The sequence below is a fragment of the Xenopus laevis genome, chromosome 3S (assembly GCF_017654675.1).
Source record: "Xenopus laevis strain J_2021 chromosome 3S, Xenopus_laevis_v10.1, whole genome shotgun sequence".
Lineage (NCBI taxonomy): Eukaryota > Metazoa > Chordata > Amphibia > Anura > Pipidae > Xenopus > Xenopus laevis.
In genome coordinates, this window is record NC_054376.1 from 23,461,591 (window position 1) to 23,486,999 (window position 25,409).

At 40.7% G+C, this 25,409-nt stretch overlaps 1 protein-coding gene across 1 annotated transcript; it reads left to right on the forward strand.

Moving 5' to 3' along the window:
* Positions 1-202: 202 nt before the first annotated feature.
* Positions 203-24,141, forward strand: reep4.S (receptor accessory protein 4 S homeolog). The gene is given in 8 exon segments (NM_001093429.1): positions 203-256; positions 8,595-8,667; positions 9,701-9,777; positions 10,400-10,520; positions 16,935-17,048; positions 18,376-18,508; positions 19,927-20,096; positions 20,591-24,141. Coding segments are annotated over 8 exon segments (786 nt in total). The 5' UTR covers positions 203-224; the 3' UTR covers positions 20,657-24,141.
* The last annotated feature ends 1,268 nt before the right edge of the window (positions 24,142-25,409 follow it).

Consider the following 25,409-nt stretch of genomic DNA (forward strand, 5'->3'; position numbering starts at 1 on the left):
AGAACTTTGTCCCCCTTCTCGCTATTGGCTCCTCCCTCCCGGTATTATAAGGCCACGTGCGTTTCCTCAGCAACCAAACAGCGAAAGTGGGAGGAGCCTCGGCGCCCAGCGAGCCCATTGACTAATAGTTGTTTTTTCAAAAGTTTGTGCAGCAGACCCCGCCCACAGGAAGCGGAAGCGTTAGAGAAAGCAGGTTGGCTGTGAGAAAGACAGTGACAGTGAAGATGGTGTCTTGGATCATCTCCCGTGCTGTGGTGTGAGTAATAACACGGCGTAAAGATTATATGGAGCTCCTATGTATATGTAGTGTGTGGTGGGACTGGTGGGGCGCAGGATATCCTGGCCAGTGATAGGTCACACACAACTTGTCTCCTCAGTTATTTGGGTAGAGAATGGGAGCTGCTGTTAGGAAAGGATAGAGAGAGGGTTTGTCTCCTGGGGCCCATTAGGTCATTCCAAAAGAGACATTTTATCATGTGTAACAATTGTTTAGGGAAAACAATTCTATGAATACACAAGAGCCATGATTATTTGATAAACGATATCATTGTAGTGCTTAGTAACGTCATGACTTGTAATCCCTGCTTCGTGATGTCATTTGTGTCACGTGACTCTGGTGTAGTATAATAAAGTACCCCTGTTGTGAAATATGGACTTACTACAAGTCAGCTCGGAGTTCTGTGCCCTGTGTAAAACATACATCCCAACATTTTGAAAATGGGGGACAACCATTTTTTTTTTTTGACCTCGCACATTTTATGACCACAATCCCTTATTTAATAATTACCGTGTCCATTTTAAAAAATTTGGCAGGTTCTGGAAAGTTTGAACACATTTCTGGGGGTTATAGGGTCAGGTTTTATGTGTTTATTACTAGGGATGCACCGAATCCACTATTTTGGATTTGGCCGAATCCTTCGCAAAAGATTCGGCCGAATAACGAACCGAATCCAAATCCTAATTTGCATGTGCAAATTAGGTGTGGGAAGGGGAAAACATTTTTTACTTACTTGTTTTGTGACAAAAAGTCACGCAATCTCCCTCCCCGCCCCTAATTTGCATATGAAAATTAGGATCCGGGTTCGGCCAGACAGAAGGATTCAGCCGAATCCTGCTGAAAAAGGCAGAATCCCGAACCGAATCCTGGATTCGGTGCATCCCTAGTTATTACAGTTTTGCCAATGAAGGTGAAATTGCCCTTTAAAGGGGACCCGTCACCCAAACAAAATTATTCCAAATCCTATTTTATCATGTTAGTCAAGCAAAATGAACTTTAATTACACTGTATAAATTATTTGAATATTGTTTCCATCAGTCTGGGAATTCATAATTATAGTAACCAGGAAGGAGCCATTTTGTGGACACTGTTATTAAGGCAAGCCTTGTATCATCTCAGAATCTTGTTTGTGCACCAGAATAGGAGACCTGATATCCATCCCCATGCCCTGGTTACACAATTAAATTGTTAAGAGAACGGGGGAATGTGGGGAGAGCAGTGACATCTAGGATGTGCTGAATGGAAAGTGAAAGTAATTGTTTGCCCCGCCTCTATGCCTAGGCATAGAGGCGGGGTAGGCAATATTTGATTGACAGCTGAGATTTTTAAATGAGTTTACAACAGCTATGAATGCTTTAATAAAAAAAAGAAATTGGCTTTCACGTTTAATTTAAAAAGGACTTTTATTATACAGATTTTTATGTCTGGGTGACGGGTCCACTAGTGGACCTGTCACCCAGACATAAAAATCTGTATAATAAAAGTCCTTCTTAAATTAAATATGAAATCCAATTTCTTTTTTTTATTAAAGCATTCATAGCTGTTGTAAACTCGTTTAAAAATATAAGCTGTCAATCAAATATTGCCTACCCCGCCTCTATGCCTAGGCATAGAGGTGGGGCAAGCAATTACTTTCACTTTCCATTCAGCACTTCCTAGATGTCACCGCTCTCCCTACATTCCCCCAGCTCTCTTAACGATTTAATTGTGTAACCAGGGCATGGGGATAGACATTAGGTCCCTGTTCCCTGGTGCACAAACAAGATTCTGAGATGATACAAGACTTGCCTTAATACCAGTGTCCACAAAATGGCTCCTGCCTGCTTGTTATAATTATGAATTCCCAGACTGATGGAAACAAGATTCAAATAATTTATACAGTGTAATTAAAGTTAATTTTGCTTGACCAACATGATAAAATAAGATTTGGATAATTTTGTTTGGGTGACGGGTCCCCTTTAAGCTGCAAGTCACTGTTTCCCCAAGAAGCCTGCTTATCTTAAATTGTTACAATTGTTTCTTTGCTTATCTTAAATTGTTACAAATGAATCCAAGTGCACCTGCCACATATTCTGGGCTCTCTGCCAAAAGCCAATTGGGTTTTAGAAACTTTGTATCGTTTTCTGGCTGTTCAGTGCAGGAGAAAGTGACATTTCACTAACAATCTGGGACTGCAGGTTGAGCTGTCAAAATTCTTTGTGTCATTAGACATTTGTAATCTATTAATAATGTATCCAGTCTGTACTGCACTTTCCAGTTTTTCTGGTACACCGGGACTCTCTGTCCTAGTCACATGACACTGGGCGTCACTATTTTTTTTTTTTTTTTTTTTATTAACTTATAAATGGTTTTGTCTCATAATAGCCAATAAGTGACCTTCTCTCTGGTTAATGGGAAAATATTAAAAAGTATCTCATGTATCGCACACAGTAATTTTCTTCATTTTTTTAAAAAAATATTTATTTATTTAGTAGTACTAAATTAATTTGTGGCACCCCGATGAAGCCGAAAATCATCATCATCATCATTTATTTATATAGCGCTGTCAAGATACGCAGTGCATTGAAAATGGTGAAATGTGCATATAATTTTCAGATAACATGAAAATAGAACCTATAAAGTATATTTGCATATTTGATGGTATTTTATAAAGTGCAATATGAAATGTGTTTAGTCACTATGAAATTAATATTCTAATATATGAATTTATTGTAAGTGATCTATGTGCATATAAATTGATTAGGAGATCGCAAATTAATTTAGTACTACTAAATAAATAAATATTCTTTTAAAAAATGAAGAAAATTACTGTGTGCGATAAATTAGATACTTTTTAATATTTTCCAATTATTCATAATTTAATATATGTAATATAAGATGATGGTACAGGGCTGATTATTAAATTCTGCTAATTGCACTGGTTTCTGTGCTTCCATGTAGTAATTATCTGTATTAATTACTAATTAACCTTATATTCAATGTATACTGTATATTGTGAGCAGGTCCCTAAGCTCAGTAAGTGACAGCAACACAGAGCATTGTGCAGTGAATCAGCAGAAAAGAAGATGGGGAGCTACTGGGGCATCTTTGGAGACACAGCAAAAGGGCTGCTAAAGGGCTGTGGTTGCCTTGGGCTGCTACAGAAGCCCAAAACATAATGTACAACATTTCTAGCCTACTTCTTTAGTTAAAGGGGAACTAATGTCTAAAATAGAATAATGCTCAAAATGCTGTATTTTAATACTAAACATAAACTTGCTGCACCAGAAGTTTAATTAAACAAATGATTTATGTTTTCAAAGTTGGCCGCAGGGGGTAATCTTGTAACTTTGTTAAACATCTTTGCAAGACCAAGACTATGCACATGCTCAGTGTAGTCGGGGCTTCAGTTGGGAGGCTAATCTTAGGGATAGTCAAATAATATCTGTTATAGAAGCTACAGTCTACAGTTGCCAGCTGCTTTACAGGGAAACAAACAAAGCTGCTCGAGGTCAGGGAAGTTAGGTAAGTAAGAATTATTTGAAAGTATGATCGTTTCCCTGCAGAGAAGTTTTGCACCGTCTCTAGTTTTTTATCTGTTGCTGTCAGAGCAAGTAAAACTAAGGGGGAATTTCACTGCATACTGTCAGGTTTATTATAAAAACGGTAGACAATTTTCAATTGAAGTGTATTAGAGAGAGATTTCTTTTTAATTAAGTTGGATTTTTTTTGCCTTTACATTCCCTATAAGCTTTAGATCTCCTTTAAATAATTCAGTGCTTTGTTCAGCAGCTCCTCAGTTTGGAATTTCAGCAGCTATGTGGTTGCAAGGGTCCAGGGTCACCTGTTACAAGCTTGGCATTCCCAGCAGTCGTGTGCAGTCAATTGAATGGATTTCAAATGACAGGAGTGTATTGCCATGGGCAGGGTGACAAGTTATTCTTTGCATTGACTTTGGGCTAAATTCTGCTGCGATGAACAGAGTAGAAAACACTACCCCATATTCGTTAAGCTCCACTTGTTTGCTGGTGTTGTCAAATATAGGGATCACATGGGGGGCCCTTGCAGACCCAAATCCATGGAATCCAGTGGGATTTTTGCCATGCTTTCCAATCGCTATGTGAATGATTGTGTCCTATCCATAGACAGAGACGCTGACTTCGTAAGGGTTATGGCTTGCTTTACTGCAGTGAAGAGCTAACCAATGCAGAGTCACTGAGAGGGCTCTCGGTTAGGGAAGAACTGTAAAGATAAGGAAGGAATCAGTTACTGTATGTTTGTTTGTTATTGATACAATGACTGTTTCACATTGTTAAAGCTAAGCAGAGTGTGCTTGGATTGCTTTGAATGAAGCTTTAAAGGAGACATATAGGATAAATGAAAAAACCCTAATTTTGTAGGCAATTATAAGTAATATATGGTGTTGCTTTTACATGGTGCTAAAAATTAATATTATCTTTAAAAATTGCCCCTTTATTAGAGCTCCCTATAGATGTTCTCTGGTCCCTGTCTGTGTTTCAAATGAGGGGTGGGCATGTCCTAACTGTCCCTGCCAGAAGCACAGTAGGAGGGGGACAGCCAATCACACAGACATGCTTCAGTTCCCTATCAGGTCCTGCTAGCTGCTGATTGGTCCCTGTCCTACAGTGCAGTGAGCTGAGAGATGCCAGCTCCTCTGCACAGTCTGGGAATTCAGAGAACAGGAAGTGGAAGAGAAAGGATGGATTATTAGGGTTTTTGCAGAAATATTCAATAAATCAGCCTGAAAACACTACTTTTTTAAGCACAATTCTTCTATATCTAAATGAGTATAATGCACTGGTATGTTCTTATTTTTTACACAATATGTCTACTTTAAACCAGTTGTCTGCTAGCAGTAGCACTCCCTGCCATGGAAGCGGTTAAAGGAACAGTAACATTAAAAAATTAAAGTTTTAAATTAATAAAAATATAATGTAGTGTTGCTCTGCACTCAAAATGCCGCTCCTGGTAACTAAGAGCTGAATTTCCAGTTTTCAACCCGGAAATTCGGCTCTTCTAGTGCAGAGAGCGCTATTGCACTCTCTGCACTAGCGACGTGCAGCGCCCCCGACCCCCTCCGGCGCTGAAAAGGTGAGCGCCGTGAGGAGGGGTGGGGGCGGCAATGGAAGGCCGCCTCAGGCGGCTTAAAGCAAGGATTGGTGCTGCCTGCACTGGTAAAATTGCTGTTTTCTTCAGAAACACTACTTTTGTTTATAGCTGCTGTGTAGCAATGGGGGCAGCCATTCAAAGAAGAAAAGGCTCAGGTTACATAGATAAGCTCTGTAGAACATAATAGTGTTATCTGTTATCCACTATTTTACCTGTGCCATATAGCCTTTTTTAAATATTGCTACAGAGCAACTTGTTTATATGAACTATAGTAGAGTTTCTGAAGCAAACACATCAGTTTTACCAGTGCAGGGCAACACTACATGATATTGTTATTACTTTTAAGCAATTACATTTTATGGTGTTACTGTTCATTTGAGAGCTCCAAATTCCAAGAATTTTCCCCTTATTAGGTTTGTTTGCCAGGTGTCCTTAAATTTTGGTGCTGCTGATCAGAGAGCTAATTTAGATAAGTGATTAAAAAGTATTTGAAGCATTTTAATTGAGAACATTGCTGGGATTGATTATTCACATATGTCTCCACCCTTTTAACCAAACATGCCATTAACATTTGCACTTTATAGTCACAATGGGAGGGCTGAAAACAATTTTTTTTTTTTTTAACTTTTTATGTTTGAGTTTTCATTTTCCTGTCAAATCATACATACGTTCACATTGTACATTCTAGGGAAGGCAGAAATTTCACACATTGTCTTCTGATAAACACATTACTCGGTATGTAAATAAGCCTTACACATTGTGGAACATCCATTCCCAGTGAGAGAGTACGGTAAATTATGTGAATCGTATGGTTAGAGGATAATAAGAAATAAAAAAGGGGAAAAGGTTAAAAGTGTAACATTAATAGTATAGTCAAGAAAGAAAGAAGAAAAAACTTTAAAGGGATACTGTCATGGAAAAACATGTTTTTTCCAAAACACATCAGTTAATAGTGCTGCTCCAGCAGAATTCTGCACTGAAATCAATTTCTCAAAACAGCAAACAGATTTTTTTTATATTCAATTTTGAAATCTGACATGGGGCTAGACATTTTTTCAGTTTCCCAGCTGCCCCAGTCATGTGACTTGTGCCTGCACTTTAGGATGGAATTACTTTCTGGCAGGCTGTTATTTCTCCTACTTAATGTAACTGAATCAGTCTTAGTGGGACTTGGCTTTTACTATTAAGTGCTGTTCTTAGATCTTCCAGGGAGCTGTTATCTTGTGTAAAGGTGGCCATACACGGGCAGATAATGCTGCCGATATCGGTCGTTTGGACCGATTTGAAAGCTTATCTGCCCGTGTATGGGGGCTTCCGATGGGTCTTCCCGATCTGGCCACGATATCGATCGGGAAGGTTTGATTTTTACCCGACGACCCGTCGGAGCCCCTTGGTGCATCGTAATTCGATCGTTCGCCCATACGGCCTAACGTTCGAATTACCCAAGATATAGCCATGCCGTTAATGGCATATCGGGGAAAGATCTTTGAGTCTATGGCCACCTTCAGGGAGCTGCTATCTCGTTGCCTTCCCATTGTTCTGTTGTTTGGCTGCTGGGGGGGAGGAAGGGATGGGGTGATATCACAACTTGCATTACAGCAGTAAAGAGTGATTGAAGTTTATCAGAGCACAAGTCACATGACTGGAGGCAGCTGGGAAATTGACAATATGTCTAGCCCCATGTCAGATTTTAAAATTGAATATAACAAAATCTGTTTGCTCTTTTGAAAAATGGATTTAAGTGCAGAATTCTGCTGGAGCAGCACTATTAACTGATGTGTTTTGAAAAAAAACATGTTTTCCCTTTAACCATCTGAGCCTGGGGGTTCTTTGGGGGGGGAGAATAGTTATAGTTCTACGGCCCCAGTCTATGATATTTATCGGGGAGGGAGTATTGTTATTTTGTGACACATTACTATGTAATCAATGGGTGCAAAGAGTCCCATGGAGACCACACTCTCCATCTGTCTGATGTCTTGAATTGCTGACTTTAGTTAATTTCCTGTGGGGGGCTGTGCATTTTTCCAGTTACGAGCTATTACTCATTTAAATGCAGTCAATATGAGTGGCTAATTTCTGTATATGTTTTTTGAGTTTGGGAAATGGCATTCCTTGTAGGAAGGTTTGTGGGTCTGGCTGTAGGTTGTGTCCCAAAACAGGTTCTAGTAGAGATGATACTTCTTTCCAGTTGAAAACCAATTTTAAGATCTTAGGTTGTATCAATACGGGATTATGCAATGGTGCTGCATACAATTGGAACATGCACATAATCCACCCTTTAACTGTGTGGGCAGTTATATATGTTTTGTCCTCTGTATCTTTTCCTTCAAGCTGTAAGTTAATAGATATATGTACAGGTATGAGAACTGTTATTCAAAATGCTCTGGACCTGGGGTTTCCAAATAACTGATCTTTCTTTAATTTGGATCTTCATACTGTTAAGTCTACCAGAAAATTATGTAAATATTTTGCTTCCAATAAGGATTAATGATATCTTCGTTGGGATCAAGTACAAGGCTCCTTTTGCCTAGCAGATGTATTAGAGCTCACTTAAATAACTGATTCCAGTTTAAACAAAATGTAACAAAATAACGGCCTTTTGCACAAATCCTGCATGTAGAGAGACATGATGGTTGGTGATTTTAATAGAGTGAGCTGTAACACATCTTCTACGCAAAAGGGGCCCCCCTATAAGATATTTCGGATCTAACTGTCAATGAATATCTGACACCCAACTGCTGCATGAAGAGAGAATGAAAAGAAACAGATGCTGAGAGATGAATGGTGAAGATGAACTTGATTATTTCAGAAAAAATGCAGAATATTTGATTGATTGTATTTAGAAAGTTTCTTATTTCAGTATGATAAAGCTTATATTACATTTTCATAGTTCCCCTTTAAGGAAATAATATAATTTTATTGATTCCTGTTCAGGAAGCCCACCTGTGTTGTAAAATATGTGCTGTGCAGGTGCCCATATGTACGCACCGGTGCATGTTTTCTCTTTGTTATAAATGACATCATGATGATGTTTCTGTATTTATGAATGTCAAACAAATTCCCCAGAATTGCGCACTGATTGCTCAGTGGGATCAGTAAGCAAACAGAGCCTATGAGTACATACATAACAAATTAGAGTATATTTCTGTGTATTGTCTTTCCAGTATTCATTGTGTATGTGTCACAGCATCGTGTTGTTTTGTCACAGGCTTGTCTTTGGTTTGCTGTACCCTGCATATGCCTCATACAAAGCTGTGAAGACAAAGAATGTTCGGGACTATGTAAGTATTGTGCATTATCAACAAGTTATTTATGGCCAAAGCTTTCTACTTTCTCCCTGCAGGTGTACATTTATACACTGGCTAAATGCTATATAATCAGTTGACTTCAGATTACATGCAGCTATCTCTTCTGTAGCTCCCACAATGCCCTCTTAGGATCCTCCTACAGGTCATATCAGCATTTTTTAGCCTCCATTATTCCCACAATATTGCACTGGTATTCCCTAATCACTCAAACTCTAAGTTGGGGGGGGGGGGTGTGTGTGTGTGTTGTTTTGTTCCTGGTAACTACAGTTTTTAGCACCCCCTTCAATAGCATTCAGCAACAGTTGTCAGTCTGTATTTTGTGTTACACAATGTCAATATACAGTGAAACTGAAGTCTCCATAACTCACTCAATGTGCCAAACAAGGGATGCACCAAATGCAGGATTCAGCTGGGATTAAACAGCTCTAGGCACTGTCTCTGTTTGTTTAGTATAGCAGCTGTCATATTAGCTTGCTGTGACATCACTTCCTACCTCAGTCTCTCCATGCTCGCTCATAGCGCTGAGCTCAGATTACAGCAGGGAGGGGAGGGGGAGAGGAGAAAACTGAGCATGCTTAAGCCCAAGCCTGGAGGTTTAAGATAAAAACAGGAAGTCTGATACAGAAGCCCACGTTTACACAATAGAAGGGAAAAAAAACAGTATTTCTTTTGACAGAGGACTCAAAACAATTACTTTGATGGTTTACTGCTGTATTTATATAGACCTTTCTGATAAAGCTTAGTTTTAACCTTTTCATCTCCTTTAAAATCACATCACTTGTTGTCACACAAACAAGGAAGTAAACATTGTGTGTATAGTGCATAGTGCTCTTTAAACCTTCCTAGCCAAGATTCGGGATTTGCCTGAATCCCAAAATAGCGGTTTTGGTTCATCCCTAGCCCAAACGCTTCTGTATTACATTATTGATGTTGTGTAATAATAATAAAGATATCCACCTACACTGCCTATTTCTAATCTCTTCTTTATCTCACTTTCCCTTTACAGGTGCGTTGGATGATGTATTGGATTGTATTTGCTCTTTTTATGACTGTAGAAACATTTACAGACATTTTTATTGCCTGGTAAGAATGTTTTTATTTTTCTCCTCCACCTGGATGTGTCTCTTTATTATGCACAGCCCATAAACTCAGCTTTTTATCTCATTCAGTATAATAAGGGGTCGAGCTAGGTCAGCCTAGCTTCTCCCTTTTTGATTGTGACATTAAAGCTTCCTACAGAAAAACTCCTACGGGATTTTTAGAACCGTATTTACCAGTGGGTAAATAGTCCCCTATTTGATAAATACACTTCTAAAAATCCCATAGGCATGAACAGAAAGTGGATGAGTTTTTAAATCTACCCCCAATCGTATGCTTTCTTTGGTACTTCTGCTTTGGTTAAAGGGATTCTGTCATGATTTTTATGGTGTAGTGTTTATACCTAAATTACACTATTTACACTGTACATAATTCACTTTATCATATACAATTTAATTCCTGAACCAAGTGGTTTTTTTTAAGTTGTAACATTGGTGTGTAGGCAGCCATCTCAGGTCAGATTTCAAAATTAAATATAAAAAAAATCAGTTTGCTCTTTTGAAAAAATTGATTTCAGTGCAGAATTCTGCTGGAGCAGCACTTTTAATTTATGCATTTTGAAAAAAAACATGTTCCCATGACTTTTAATTCATTGTTTTGCTCACAGGTTCCCCTTTTACTATGAGATTAAGATGGCCTTTGTGGTATGGCTTTTGTCCCCGTACACAAGAGGAGCCAGCCTTCTGTATAGGAAGTGTATTCATCCTACTCTGTCCTTGAAGGAGAAGGTAAGCAGGGGCTGCTTTGCTATAAATATGAATAACACAGCTCACACACAAATAACATGTTTATAGATTCCAGGGCCTGGAGCTCTGTTCCTGTAGTGACATGACCTGTGATGTTTAAGATGGCTCAAATGGTTTAAAGATTTGCCTGCAGCAATATATTAAATTATATTAAGCATTGCTCCAAGGAGGAAGCCATTTATTTAACATTTTTAATTCATCTGAAAAAACCAAGCACACGTTATTTTACTTTTTTATTATTTCCTTTTTATTATAAATGTATGCATATTCGAAATACATTTATATTTATTTTGCATATCTTTTAATTGATCGTGCTGCATCATTTGTTGCCAGTAAACCATAAAACACTTTTTTCAGTTCAGATTTTTCCCCAGAAATAAAGACTTTTTCCAATTACTTTCATTTCCTATTTGTCACTGTTTTTCTAATATTGAAGAGTAAAGTTTCATTTTTTTAAAGCAGCTCTGGGAGGGGAGGGTCGCCGACCATGCATTTAGTTGATAACATTTCTTATCTTTGTCCCTGCTGAACAAAATATCTGGGTTTCATTAAAGGGGTTGTTCATGTGCCAAACACTTTTTTTCAATGCAGTGGTTTTTAAATTGTTCCCCAAAAATAGCGACTTTTTTCAATTACTTTTCGTTGTTTTTTTTTGTTTTGTTTTTTAATGTTTTTCCAAAATCTAAGTTTAAAGTTAAATGTTTGAGTCTGACAGCTCAGTAATTCTAATGCACTCTAAACTGTTACAATTTTGCAACACTTAATTGCTACATTTCTCAGCAGCATCTCTGGAGTATTAGCAACTATTGTATCAATTCTAACAGCTGCCTGTAAAGAATCCCAGAGATTCTGCTCAGCAATGATAAAGATAAGAAATGTATCAACTAAATGTATCCATTTAGAATAGTTTACAGGGTCGGCGACCCCCCCTCCCAGAGCTGCTTCAGGAGGTGAAAAAAGACACTTGACACTTCAATGTTAGAAAAAAACAGTCACGCATAGAAAAAAGAAAGTCATTGGAAAAAGTCATTATTTCTGGTGATCTATCTGAAAACATCTAGTAGTTTGAAGGTGAACCACCCCTTTAAAGCCAGCTGTTGCAATTGATACAATAGTTGCTAATGCAGAGATGCTGCTGAGAAATGTATCAAATAATTGTTGCAAAACTGTAACCGTTTAGAATCTGCACCTGATTTACTGAGCTGCCAGACTCAAATACCACAGACAGGAACATTAAACTTTAAGATTTTGAAAAAACAGTAAAAAAATAAAAATAAAAAGTGTTTGAACAACCCCTTTAAAGTACATGCTATATATAGCTAGAATAAATGTGTCCAACATTTGCCATTACAGGTACTTTGCTGTATTCTTAGTCCCTTATATAAATAAACTACTAGAGTCTTGAAAACATATACATAGTATCAGAGCTCATTGAATGGGAACTACAGGATTATGAGATAAAAGTGGAAACAGTACCCTTGATTGTTTAAAATTATACCCACTTAGTTATAGCAGAGGTCTGACCCAGGTCAGTGTAAATTACTATAAAAAAAGATCTTTCTATAGAGAGAAACGAGAAAGTACCCCTCATAAACTAATTACTAAACAGTTGGTCACACCAGATTCTTTTATTTCTCCCCGCCTACTAAATATCCAACCTTGTGCGATTGCTGATTAATGATTAGTACCCCACCAGGGTAATGATTCTGCTCTTTACCACCAGAAAAAATATATACAATAAATATAATTAATTAGTGAAAATGATGCTCAAATACTTATCAATTGATTAAGATAACTGTGAGGAGAGTGCTGTTATGAAGCCTTATATATTAGACCATTAGCTCCAAGTTCATAAAAATAAAGTGCAGTGCATCGATTAAAAATATGCTGGTAGTATACTGGACAACTCAAATATAAACCTAATTAGCTCCCAGTTCGTAAAACTAGAGTGCAGTGCAATATTTATAAATGAACCAATTCCCAATTGATTAGATTGGATCATTGGAAAACAAATTGGGGTCAATTAATCCCCTATTTCTCTATCCACAAATTCATCAATTAAAGTGCAGTGCAATAAATAATGTTAGAATCCCAATCAAAAATTAAATTAATAGTAGGTTAACCATTTCTTAACCTACTATTAATTTAATTAATTATTATTTAGCAGGGTACTAATCATTAATCACCAATCGCACAAACTTGAATATTTAGTAGGCGGGGAAAAATAAAAGAATCTGGTGGGACCAACTGTTTAGTAATTAGTTCATGCGAGGTACTTTCTCCTTTCTATAGAAAGATCTTTTTTATGGGAACTACAGTAAGTTACAGAGGGCATTTGAAGCAGCAGCAGGTTTAAAGGACCAGTAACATCAACATTTTTTATTTAAAAATTCGTTAGCATACATCAAAAAAAAACAAAAAAACACCAAGACAAATTGAACTTTAAAATTGCAAAGTTTTTATTAAGAAATAACTTACTGAAACTCCACATCCGCTCCTCTTGAGAAAAGGCGGCAGGACGACCATCCATTGTGTGGTGCTGGATTGCTCCTTCCTGACTATTGCCTATATTCTACTAACACCTTGTGAAGCGAGTGGCAGAAGTGAAGGCAGATGGCTTCAATCTGATATCCAAGGAGTGTTACTTCCTGACTGGCAAGGATGCCAGGGCAAGTGCCTGTCTGTCCTCAAGACCCTGCGGACCGAGTCAGCCTGTTGGACTTCTTCGGGGAATAAAGGAGAGTGGGAGCCGAAGTGCAGAGAGTAGGGCGAGAGATGCTGATGCGGTCCCCGGCGCTGGCCACTGCTCAATGACTTTGACGAAGCCGGAGCTCCTGGTCACGGTGCTGGAGCTGCTCCTCCGTAGATGTAACCATTTTGTGCAGTGAATGCCATTAAGAGGAGGTGGAGTTGGCGAGTGACAGACTGCTCTCATTGGCAGTCTGTGCCCATCCCGAGTTATTGGCCAAATGGTGTCCCTGGTGGGCAGAATCGCAGCTCTGAAGGTAGGGGAGAGACTGGAGTGTGGCTGGCATCCTGCTGGTGGGCACATAGACTGGGGGCTGCCTGCTGTGCTGGTGCGAACTGGCTCTTACCCCAGCCATTATTCCTATGTGGGTGCGGATATGCCGGGGGCTGCCGGTAGAGTGCAGGAAGTTTGGGAGCTTTATACTCTGCTCTAGTAATGTCCCCACTGCTGCTTTGCTCTGAGCGTTGTCCTTCTCACTACTGGTTTGGGTGATGTGACGGGGTCCAACCTGCTCTTGGCACTGTAATGTAATCCGTAGATGTAACCATTTTGTGCAGTGAATACCATTAAGAGGAGGTGGAGTTGGCGAGTGACAGCGGATCCGGGCATTTTGGTGTTCCTTGTGCACGGCAGCAGCAGCTTCTACTCACTCCAGGGTGCCATCACATCAGCTGTCTCGCGGGGGGCACTTGCGTGCCTTCCTGCCCTGTGGCCCCATTTATTGTAAGTCCCCCTGCCTCTCTTTTCCTTGCCGCAGAATCACTGGTAGGATGGCTCAGCCGGTGCGGTTAGGCTTGTACCGCAGGATCATGTACCCCAGCCTGGCCCTCACTGCTAACCATGCCCAGCCGGCCTACTCCCACGAAACCCCAAACTTCCTGCACTCTACCGGCAGCCCCAGACATATCTGCACCCATATCTGCTCTCATTGGCAGTCTGTGCCCATCCCGAGTTATTGGCCAAATGGTGTCCCTGGTGGGCAGAATCGCAGCTCTGAAGGTAGGGGAGAGACTGGAGTGTGGCTGGCATCCTGCTGGTGGGCACATAGACTGGGGGCTGCCTGCTGTGCTGGTGCGAACTGGCTCTTACCCCAGCCATTATTCCTATGTGGGTGCGGATATGCCGGGGGCTGCCGGTAGAGTGCAGGAAGTTTGGGAGCTTTATACTCTGCTCTAGTAATGTCCCCACTGCTGCTTTGCTCTGAGCGTTGTCCTTCTCACTACTGGTTTGGGTGATGTGACGGGGTCCAACCTGCTCTTGGCACTGTAATGTAATGTCTGACCCAGCTACTGTGCTCAATTTAGTGCTGTCTCTGCATTGCCGGTAGAGTGCAGGAAGTTTGGGGTTTCGTGGGAGTAGCCCGGCTGGGCATGGTTAGCAGTGAGGGTCAGGCTGGGGTACATGATCTGGCGGTACAAGCCTAATTGCACCGCCTGAGCCTTCCTACCAGTGACTCTGCGGCAAGGAAAAGAGAGGCATGGGGATTTACAATGAATGGGGCCACAGGGTAGGAAGGCACGCAAGTGCCCCCCGCGAGACAGCTGATGTGATGGCACCTTGGAGTGAGTGGAAGCTGCTGCCAGTGCACAAGGAACACCAAAATGCCCGGATCCGCTGTCACTCGCCAACTCCGCCTCCTCTCAATGGCATTCACTGCACAACATGGTAACATCTAAGGGTGAGCAGCATCATGACCAGGAGCTCCGGAGTCGTCCAAGTCATTGAGCATCGGCCAGCACCGGGGACCGCATCAGCATCTCTCACCCTGCTCTCTGCATTTCGGCTCCCCCTCTCCTTTATTCCCTGAAGAAGTCCAACAGGCTGACTCAGCCCGCAGGGTCTTGAGGACAGACAAGCACTTGCCCTGGCATCCTTGCCAGTCAGGGATTAACATTCCTTGGATATCAGATTAAAGCTATCTGCCTTCACTTCTGCTACTCGCTTCACAAGGTGTTAGTAGAATATGGGCGATAGCCAGGAAGGAGCAATCCAGCGCCGCACAATGGATGGTCGTCCTGTCGCCTTTTCTCAAGAGAAGCAGAAGTGGAGTTTAGGTAAGTATTGCTTAATAAAAACTTTGCCATTTTAAAGTTTAATTTGTCTTGGTGTGTTTTTGTTTTTTTGATGTATACGAACGCATTTTTAAATAAAAAAAAATTGATGTTACTGGTCCTTTAAGCCTGGGACCCACGCCCCCATATATTTTCCTTGCAATTTTCAGAATATCCAGTAAGATTCTCAGCTGTGTCACAGGCCTAAATGACATGCATACAGTAACTGTACTACAGCTAGTAGTATGTTAAGTGAGATTGGCTGCCAGTTTATTAGCACATACATTGGGCTAAAACAACAGCCTTCCTAATGGCCATTCTGATTGGGGTGTGTGGGGAAAGGTGGGACTGATCTTTATTGCCTTTGACAGATCAGAAAAAATAATTACAGTCAGAAAAAGATCACATCTCATGATTACTTACATGTGTTCTAATACAGGCACATGGATGGGAACAGCAAAGAGTGGCCTCCTGTGTGAGCACATTGCTAGGAAATGAGGTAGGGCAGAGGTTAGGGGTTAGTGCTGCCGGAGGTTAGGGGTTAGTGCTGTCAGAGAGTAAACAGCTTCTAATTGTTGGGAAAAGGACAGATTTGCAAGTAAATCAAATTTGGTTACTTACGCCTTAGAGAGAAGGCAACAAATCTTGTGGTATAATTATAATAGCATGTAAAATTAGGATTAGAAAGGTGCAGATGAGGATTAACTACAACTCTCGGCATCACATTAATGGCCGCTGCTGTTTCTGGTAAGCAACCATTGTGCTACAGCACTTAATCCAACAAAGTTGTATCACTGGACTATATATCTTTGTGCGCATGTTACAGAGACATGATTATAGCCTGCAGACAGCTTTATAATGCTTAGATTCTATTTATCTGCTTTTTTTAAAGAAAGGATCCAAGCAGCTTGCAATCCCGCAGCTGTACTGGTATTCCTATGTACAAGTGCAAGCTCCAGCAGGGACAGCTCTCCCCTCAGGCAGCGGAGCATGGAGTTCCTGTTTGGACCTGTTTCTTATAACAACACCAGGGTAGCTGCAGGACACATGCTTGGGAATTGCAGAATGTCATTAAAGGAACAGTAACATCAAAAAATAATTGTAATAATAAAAAATATCATGTACTGTTGCCCTGCACTGGTAAAACTAGTGTGTTTGCTTCAGAAACACTTCTATTGTTTATATAAATAAGCTGCTGTGTAGCAATAGGGGCAGCCATTCAAAGGAGAAAAGGCTCAGGTTACACAGCAGATAAACTCTATAGAACATACTGGTGTTATCTGTTATCCACTATTTAACCTGTGCCATATAGTCTTTTTTTCAATTTCCGCCATTGCTACACAGCAGCTTGTTTATAGCAGCTATAGTAGTGTTTCTGACGCAAACAGATCAGTTTTACCAGTGCAGGGCAACAGTACATGATATTTTTATTACTTTAAAAAACTTTTATTTATTTTTTTGGTGTTACTGTTCCTTTAACTTAATCTATTCTCTGTACCTAGGATTCCAATAACCAAGTCCCTATTACATAAATGGTTTCTATGTATTTTTGTGTAGGCTTCCCATGCATTGATAATACTAATATCTCTTTCATAGGAGATCGATTCCTACATTATACAGGCAAAAGAACGAAGTTACGAGTCGTTTGTGAACATTGGGCGCAAAGGTCTAAACATAGCAGCCAGTGCGGCAGTGCAAGCTGCTACCAAGGTAATTTCTACTGGCCGTGATTCTATCCTTGGAATCTACCCACTATATCCAGATTGATTTGAAAAGCCAGTCCTGATGGATACAAAAGCCATACTTAAATATTTGCTAATTATATACTAATGATAAGTTAAGGTACATATTTGCGCCTGTACCTTTGCAGGCTGTGGTCTGCATCTTGAATTTAAAGGGATTCTGTCACAATTTTTATTATGTTGTTTTTATTTCTAAATTACACTGTTTACACTACAAATAATTCACTCTACCATATATAATTTCATTCCTGAACCAACAAGTGTATTTTTTAGGTGTAATATTGGTGTGTAGGCGCATCTCAGGTCATTTTGCCTGGTCATGTGCTTTCAGAAAGAGCCAGCACTTTAGGATGGAACCGCTTTCTGGCAGGCTGTTGTTTCTCCTACTCAATGTAACTGAATGTGTTGCAGTGGGACCTAGATTTTACTATTGAATGCTGTTCTTAGATCTACCAGGCAGTATCTGTGTTAGGGAGCTGTTATCTGGTTACCTTCCCATTGTTCTGTTGTTAGGCTGCTGGGGGGGGTAATATCACTCCAACTTGCTGTACAGCAGTAAAGAATGACTGACTGACATCAGAGCACATGACTAGTGGCAGCTGGGAAATTGACAATACGTATAGCCCCATGTCCGATTTCAAAATTAAATATAAAAAAATATTTTTGCTATTTTGAGAAACCGATTTCAGTGCAGAATTCTGCTTGAGCCACACTGATGCATTTTGAATTTTTTTTTTTTCCCATGACAGTATCCCTTTAAGGCTTGCCATAAACAGGTGTTAAAAGGGGGTCTCTGTCTGTTTTTCTCCAGGTTTGTAAATCAAATTGCTTCTTTGGAGTCAGAACAGCCGTGCAGAGAAAATAAACAGCCAGACATATATTGTTTTCTACTGCAATTACATTTACAAATAACCTTGAAACCATTGAATTCATGATAAAACAGAACGCATACCTGTAATATTTTGTTTCATCATGCAAAATAAACTGTTTAGGGGGGGTCAATTTAAGTACATGCCTCTCTAGTACCTTGTGTCCCTTGATATTGTTGTGCCTCTGGTCTAACCATAAACACCATAAAACCCATTCAGAGTTGCATCTAATGGAACAAGAAGAAATTGCAAAAAAAAAAAATGATGCTTTCCCTTTTTTTTTTTGTTTTTTTTTTTGCACCATGCTCCTTGATAAATTGGCTTTCTCAAGTTCCCATTAATGGATGACTGTAGTGTTTCTTTAGCATGTGTTTAAGACTAGTATGTGCAGCAGAACCATTTGCTAATGTGATTTCTCTGTGGCAGGGTCAGGGAGCGTTAGTGGGGAGGCTGAGGAGTTTCAGTATGCAGGACTTGCGTGCTCTTCCCGACGACACCCCTATACACTACACTGATGCCCTGTATCCTGATGAACCTCAACTGCACCGCAGGCCAATGGGTGAGTAGAGAGAGTAAGTAGAGAGTATAAGCCTGAGCCACACATTAAGCCCCATGTCACTTGTGGAGGTTAGTGACTGGCTTAACGTAACATTCACTATTTGTTAAAGGAGTTGTTATAGGGGGAGTCCTTTTCCCTAGAAGATGTAGTAGAGCTAACTCTATTAAATTCACCAAATATCATGTCTCTCTACATGCAGAAATTGTGCAAAATGCTGTTATTTTGTTAGATTTTGTTTTGAAGAGAAACAGATGCTGAGAGAGCGATAGTGAAGATAAACTTGATTATTTCAGAAATGATGCAGGATATTTAATTGATTAAATTTGTCAGTATGCTGAAACTTATATTAAATTTCCATTTTCGTGATAGTTCCCCTTTAATAAACTCTCTGGCTGCCCCCTGCTAATGTGAAGACCCCAGTTAAAGGAATAGTGACATGTCCTGATGAATGTCAAAGTTTCACTATTCCTTTAATATGTAAGCGAGTTTGGTTAGGGTCATACTTATGAGGAGTATTTTTCATGAACATAAGTAAAATGAGGTGTTTGGGGTAGTAATGTGCGGGCCGGCCTGATACCTGCAGGTCGGACGGGCTCTGGCCGACCACTTCCTCCCTTTCCGGGATGGGGTGAGCTCTTTTGACTGCTCTCCTCATCCGCGACCTTCCAAATGTCGGCTTCCGACTGCTGGGTTGAACTTTTATAGACGCGTGCATCTCACCACACCCCTTTTGTCACGTCATCAGCAGGTCTATAAAAGGAAGTCAGGCACAGGTGGAGGGAGGCCGGTTGGGTTTCTGGCAGGTGCAGGAAAAGCCCGACCAGCACATCACTAGTTTGGGGAAAACTGGTGTGATAGTATTTAAAGGGATAGTTCACCTTCTGACACTTTTTTTCAGTTCAGTTGGTTTCACTTTTTACAATCACTTTCTATTTGTGATCGTTTTTCTAATATTGAAGTGCAAAGTTTAATTTTTCACCTTCTAAAGCTGCTCAGGGAGAGGGGGGGGGTCACTGACGCTTTAATTGTTCTAAATTGATACATTTAGTTTATGTATTTCTTATCTTTGTCCCTGATGAGCAGAATCCCTCAGTATCATTAAAGGCAGCTGTTAGAATTGATACAATAGTTGCTAATATTCCACAGATACTGCTGAGAAATGTATCAACTAATTGTATCAAATTGTAACAGTTCAGAATCTTCTTCTGGATCACTGAGCTGCCAGACTGAAACACCAGAGACACGAACATGAAACTTCAATTTTGGGAAACCAGTAAAAAAATTTAAAAGATGGAAAGAAACTGAAAAACATCTTTGTTTATGGTGAACAATCTGAAAACAACTGAACTGAAAAAAAGTGTTTGAAAAGTGAACAACCCCTTTAATATTGTTTTGGTTTTGTGACTTCCTCTTGGCAGGGTTCCCAACCACCTCTCAAGCTGATAGTGACTCTATGGATGAACGCTGGTCAGATTCTGAAATTGCTGAAACAAGGACGGCAGCTAGGACAAGGGGAGGCATGCCATCTAAATCACTACAGAGGAGCCAGAGTCTGCGGGTTTCCAAGAAGAAGGGGCTGAGTCGAGAGGTTTGTGTTAACCTTGCCTGTCACGGAGACTAAGGGGCAGATTTATCAAGGGTCAAATTGAAAATTCAAATTTGAGATTTGAACTTTCGAGTTTTTTTTTTTATGGTCAGAACTGTCAATTTCGACTAGGGAGCTATTCAAATTTCGATTCAAGTCGTTTGAGATTTATCACTCGAAAACTCAAGTCGAATTTGAATAACTCCCTAGTCGAATTTGACAGTTCTGACCATAAAAAAAAACTCGAAAATTCTAATTTCAAATACACTGGTCCTTTAGGAACTCAAATTTGACTTCGCCACCTAAAAACCTGCCGAATTGCTGTTTAAGTCAATGGGAGACGTCCAGGGATCCTGTCTCTCCTAATAAGCTTTGCCGAATCGCTCACTTCTGATGCTCCGGCTTTGGCAGTAGGATCAGTGCAGCTTCTTCTAATACACTGACTTTAGAAAGATGAAAGTTGCTCCTCTTAATTCACATTTTCCCCCAATTCCTAGGTCTCTACAAAAACAACCAAACCCAGAGCAAAGAAGAAGCCTGCCCAATCAGAACCTGAAAACTAATATGGGGTCTCATTGACTGACTTGAGGGAATGCTGTAACTCTTCTATGAAGCAAAAACACTGAATTTTATGGATGAGCGGATGTCCCCACTGAGCAGGATTTCTGAGGTGGCGGATTTCTGAGGTGCCGGATTAATTTCAACCTGCCATGGAAGTGACATGCTTGTGGATGTTAGTGTGTATGTGTATCTATGAAAAACGTGGGTTGTATTGCCTCACACAGGGCCTTCTATACAAACTGCTGATACCATTTTTGCACCTTTTTCACTGGTTGCTACTGAGTTCCAATCCTGACAGTATCCACTGCGGCCTGGAACAGCTGAGCGGGACAGAAATAATCACACCCTCACCCTCCATTCTTCAGCTTTCTGTATTTATGTATCCCTCATTCCTTTCCCTTTCTACTGTTCCTTTTGCTGCCTCCCACAACCCTGGCCAATCATATCCCAGGATTTGCAGTACTCCTGTCTAATCCAGGAGCAGAGACAAATCCATGCACATTCTTTTCTTTACAGGGAACAAAGTGTACAAACATCTGCTCACTGTGTTGATGAGCTAGTGATATATAGGTGTGTTTATGCGTCTGTGGCAGGTGACCGTGTTGTTGTGAATCTCTTGTACTGTACACTACATTTCTGCCCTATTGACACATCAGTGATTCTTCCCTCATTCTGTCTGGGAGAATTTCATTGCCACTAACAGATCTCAAAGGGATACTGTCATGGGAAAACATGTTTTTTTTTGTTTTTTTTCCCCCCAAAACGCATCAGTTAATAGTGCTGCTCCAGTAGAATTCTGCAATGAAATCTGTTTCTCAAAAGAAATATATATTTTTTTTTTTATATTTCATTTTGAAACCTGACATGGGGCTAGACATATTGTCAGTTTCCCAGCTGCCCCCAGTCATGTGATTTGTGCTCTGATAAACTTCAGTCACTCTTTACTGCTGTACTGCAAGTTGGAGTGATATCACCCCCTCCCTTTACCCCCCCCAGCAGCCTAACAACAGAACAATGGGAAGTTAACCAGATAACAGCTCCCTAACACAACATAACCGCTCCCTGGTAGATCTAAGAACAACACTCAATAGAAAAGTCCAGGCCCCACTGAGACACGTTTTAGTTACATTGAGTAGGAGAAACAGCCAGAAAGTAGTTCCATCCTAAAGTGCTGGCTGTTTCTGAAAGTACATGACCAGGCAAAATCACCTAAGATGGCACCTACACACCAATATTTAGGGTTGCCTCCTTTACTTAAAAATAATACCGGCCAGTGGGGGCGGGCACTAAAAGGGGGTGGTCCGCGTCACAAAAAGGGGCGGAGCTACACGGTGTGCGTCAAAAGGGGCGGAGCAACATCGCAGAGACGTCAACGGTGCTGGAAAAAGGTTCTTTGCGAATTGGGGGCAGGTCAGGGCCTTTTTTTAAAGGGTATTACAAATTACCGGCAACGGCCCAGCCTTGGCAGGTGTTTTACCGGCTAGGCCGGTAAAATACCGGCCGGGTGGCAACTCTACCAATATTACAACTAAAAAAATACACCTGCTGGTTCAGGAATTAAAGTTTATATTGTATAGTGAATTATTTGCAGTGTAAACAGTGTAATTTAGAAATAAAAACTAACATCATAAAGATCATGACAGAATCCCTTTAAGGCTGACTGATCAGCTCTCTCTATCACAATGTGACATCACAAGGAAAACACTCTCTTATCCTTTGCACTGTCCAATTCCACTGAGAGTGCATTTAAGGGCCATCAAAGGGAAACAAATTCTGTCCTTTAAATGTGCTTGAAATATTTGTGTTATGCCTGTGGTACATAGCAGTGCCAGATTGCATGTTTCTGAGCACTGGGTTGGTTCTTTTACTATGGTGAAGTACATCTCTTAATCAAATAGTGCTGGACAAGAGAACCCCCCCTCCCCCCCGTTATGAGAAACTTGAAGGCTGCTGGTAGTTGTAGTGCAACACTGGGTGGAAAGTAGGTTGGACCTCTTTGTAAATAGTTATTAAACAGGGCTTTGTACAGCTTGTATCTGGCTGACAGTGGCAGTTTAGCAACTGCCAGGCGGGGAATGTAATGAAGCAGGTGCAAAGTTTGCTCCCGTTTTAGCAACTCATAGCAACCAATCTACATGAGGCATTTACTGGTCGGTTGTTTGAAAGCAACATCTGATATCTTGCAATGCATTTCAAGACCTCCTGCTAAATGTGCAAATATAATTTAAATGCCTTTTTTTTTACGTAAAGGGGGTCAAATCCCAATCAAAATCGGTTACTTTTGCAATTAACATTACTTTTTTTTTTTTTCATGATAGCATAGGTTTTTAATGTTTTTTCACTAGCAGCCTTAAGATGTACCCCATCCGACATTTTTCATTTCTATACCCAAGCCAATTTCACCCACTGCTGATGTCACCAGAGGGGACGGGGTCATAGGGAGCATAGAAAGGAATAGTCGTTAACTACAACTCCCGGCAACAGCTGAAAGCCTGAAACCTGTTCTGCTTGTTGGTGGTGGGCAGGGGCTCTTAATTGAGTGCAATATTTCCAATTTCCTCTTATTTCATGTATAATAATACATGTATGTATGTACATGAGATTAATGTGTTTTTAACTATTTTTTGTTTAGTAGAAATGTTTTTTTTCCCATATATTAATGATGGTTTAACGCCAATGATATTGGTTGTTGTGTGATTTAGGATGTGCCACCCATCCTACCCCTACTGTGCCTTGTTCTCTCTGCACTAGGGCTTGGACAGCCACTGAAAGAGGTCGTTCACCTTTGTTAACTTTTAGTGCTATTCTGAGACAATTTGCAATTGGTTTTCATTTGTGTTTTTTGAGTTATTTAGCTTCTTATTCAGTAACTCCTCCTTTTGCAATTTCAGCGACCATGCATTGATTTGAATGAGAATATGGAAAATTAATCAGGGAGCGTCTGAAAAGAAAGATAATAAAAATAAAAAGCAGGCAATAACAATAAATTTGTAGCCTTACAGAGAATTTGTTTTTAGACGGGGTCAGTGACCCCCATTTAAAAGCTGAAAAGAGTCAGAAGAAGCAGGCAAATAATAAAAAAAAAAACTATACAAAATAAATAATGAAGACCAATTGAAGTAGCTTAGAATTAGCCATTCTATAACATACTAAAAGTTGAAGGTGAACCACCCCTTTAAGTCAAGCCCTTCGTGTGTTTTATATGTGTGTGTGAGATGTTTGTCGCTGAATACAAATCTGCTATATATTCAAGTGGACCAGCAGAGCCAAAAGACACCTTTCCAAGTGCCAAAGATTCCACGCCTGCTGAAAACATATGGGTCAGTCCCACCCATGGGCATCAAGTGACCTAAACACAAAGAATCTCTGTTTAGGCCCTGACGGGGCTCTCCAATCACATTGGTCTTATCTGGGGCTGAACAAAGTGCCTAATGCTTCTATGCAATATATGTTTTGATATGCAAATTAATAAATCACTTTCTGCCAATACTGGCTTGCCTGTTGTCTTACTGTGGGCAGACGTGGGGTCTGAGATTGGAGGGTTGAAACTTCTGCAGTTTAGGAGTGTCCTATATAAGCCTGAGTGATGCGTATAGGACTGGGTGCGTTCAGCAAAAAGGGTAGGCTTGTGTAACTACCACTCTGTAAAGTCTATAGGGCATGGTTGGCAGTTATTCCACCAAATTGGGCTACGAATTTCCAAAGTACAAACTAGCCTAAATCCATACCATGGCCAGCGCCGGATTTCTTTTCCGGCCGCCCCTAGGCTGCGCGGTCCGACCAGGCGGTCGCCTTCCCAGCGCGCCGGCGAAAAAACACCGGCGCAGCTGGTGTAGTTGAACGGGGACGCGAATGTCCCCATAATGCAGCTGGGCGGCATGCCGCCCGTATTTTTTGCCGCCCTAGGCCCGGGGCTATGCGGCCTTGCCGCAAATCCGGGCCTGACCATGGCTAGTTTTTGAGCCTTGGCGGGTTTGTACTTTGAAAACTAGCCAAAGTTTCCCTCCCCTAGTGTGCCATCCCAGTGCATGTTGGGTAATATAGTTTTTCTTTAGCAAATGCCTACAGCCAAGGTTAATGTGAAACTACAAGAAAACCACTCCCTTTTTTTATTTGCTGCAGTTCTAGCCTATACGTCCCAACCTGTCTGTACTACAGCCTGCAGCCCGCTGCATCTGGGATGTGATAATCACACGGGCCATACAAATAGAATTCTAGTTAGCTGCTTGTATATGCTGTTGTCATATTGATTGTTCAGTGTACAAATTGGGCTACTTTTAAAATGGCTTTTGACTACTTTTTGGCTAGTTTTTTTTAATAGTCTTTGGCTGGTTTTGCAATGTAAATCTGGTAGGGATGGACTGAATCCCCTATTTTGGATTTGGCCGAATACCGAATTTGAATATGCATATGCAAATTAGGGATGGGAAGGGTAAAACATTTTTACTTCATTGGTTTGTGACAAAAAGTCACGTGATTTCCCTCCCCACCCCTAATTTGCATATCTCCCCAAACTGCCTTCCCCCCCTGCCTTCCACCTGCTATATTCGCGGTGCTTCGATTTCCGAAGTTGCCTCACGAGGAAACTTCAGCGACTTCGGGAATTGAAGGGCCGCTAGTGCATTGGCACAGGCGATTTCACATTTTAGCAGGGGGAAGGCAATTCGGGGATATTAGTCGCCAGGCGAATAAATTCCCCCGAATCTGCTTGTGTGCCCCTGCCCTTAAAATAAATCAACGTAAAACTGATGAGGG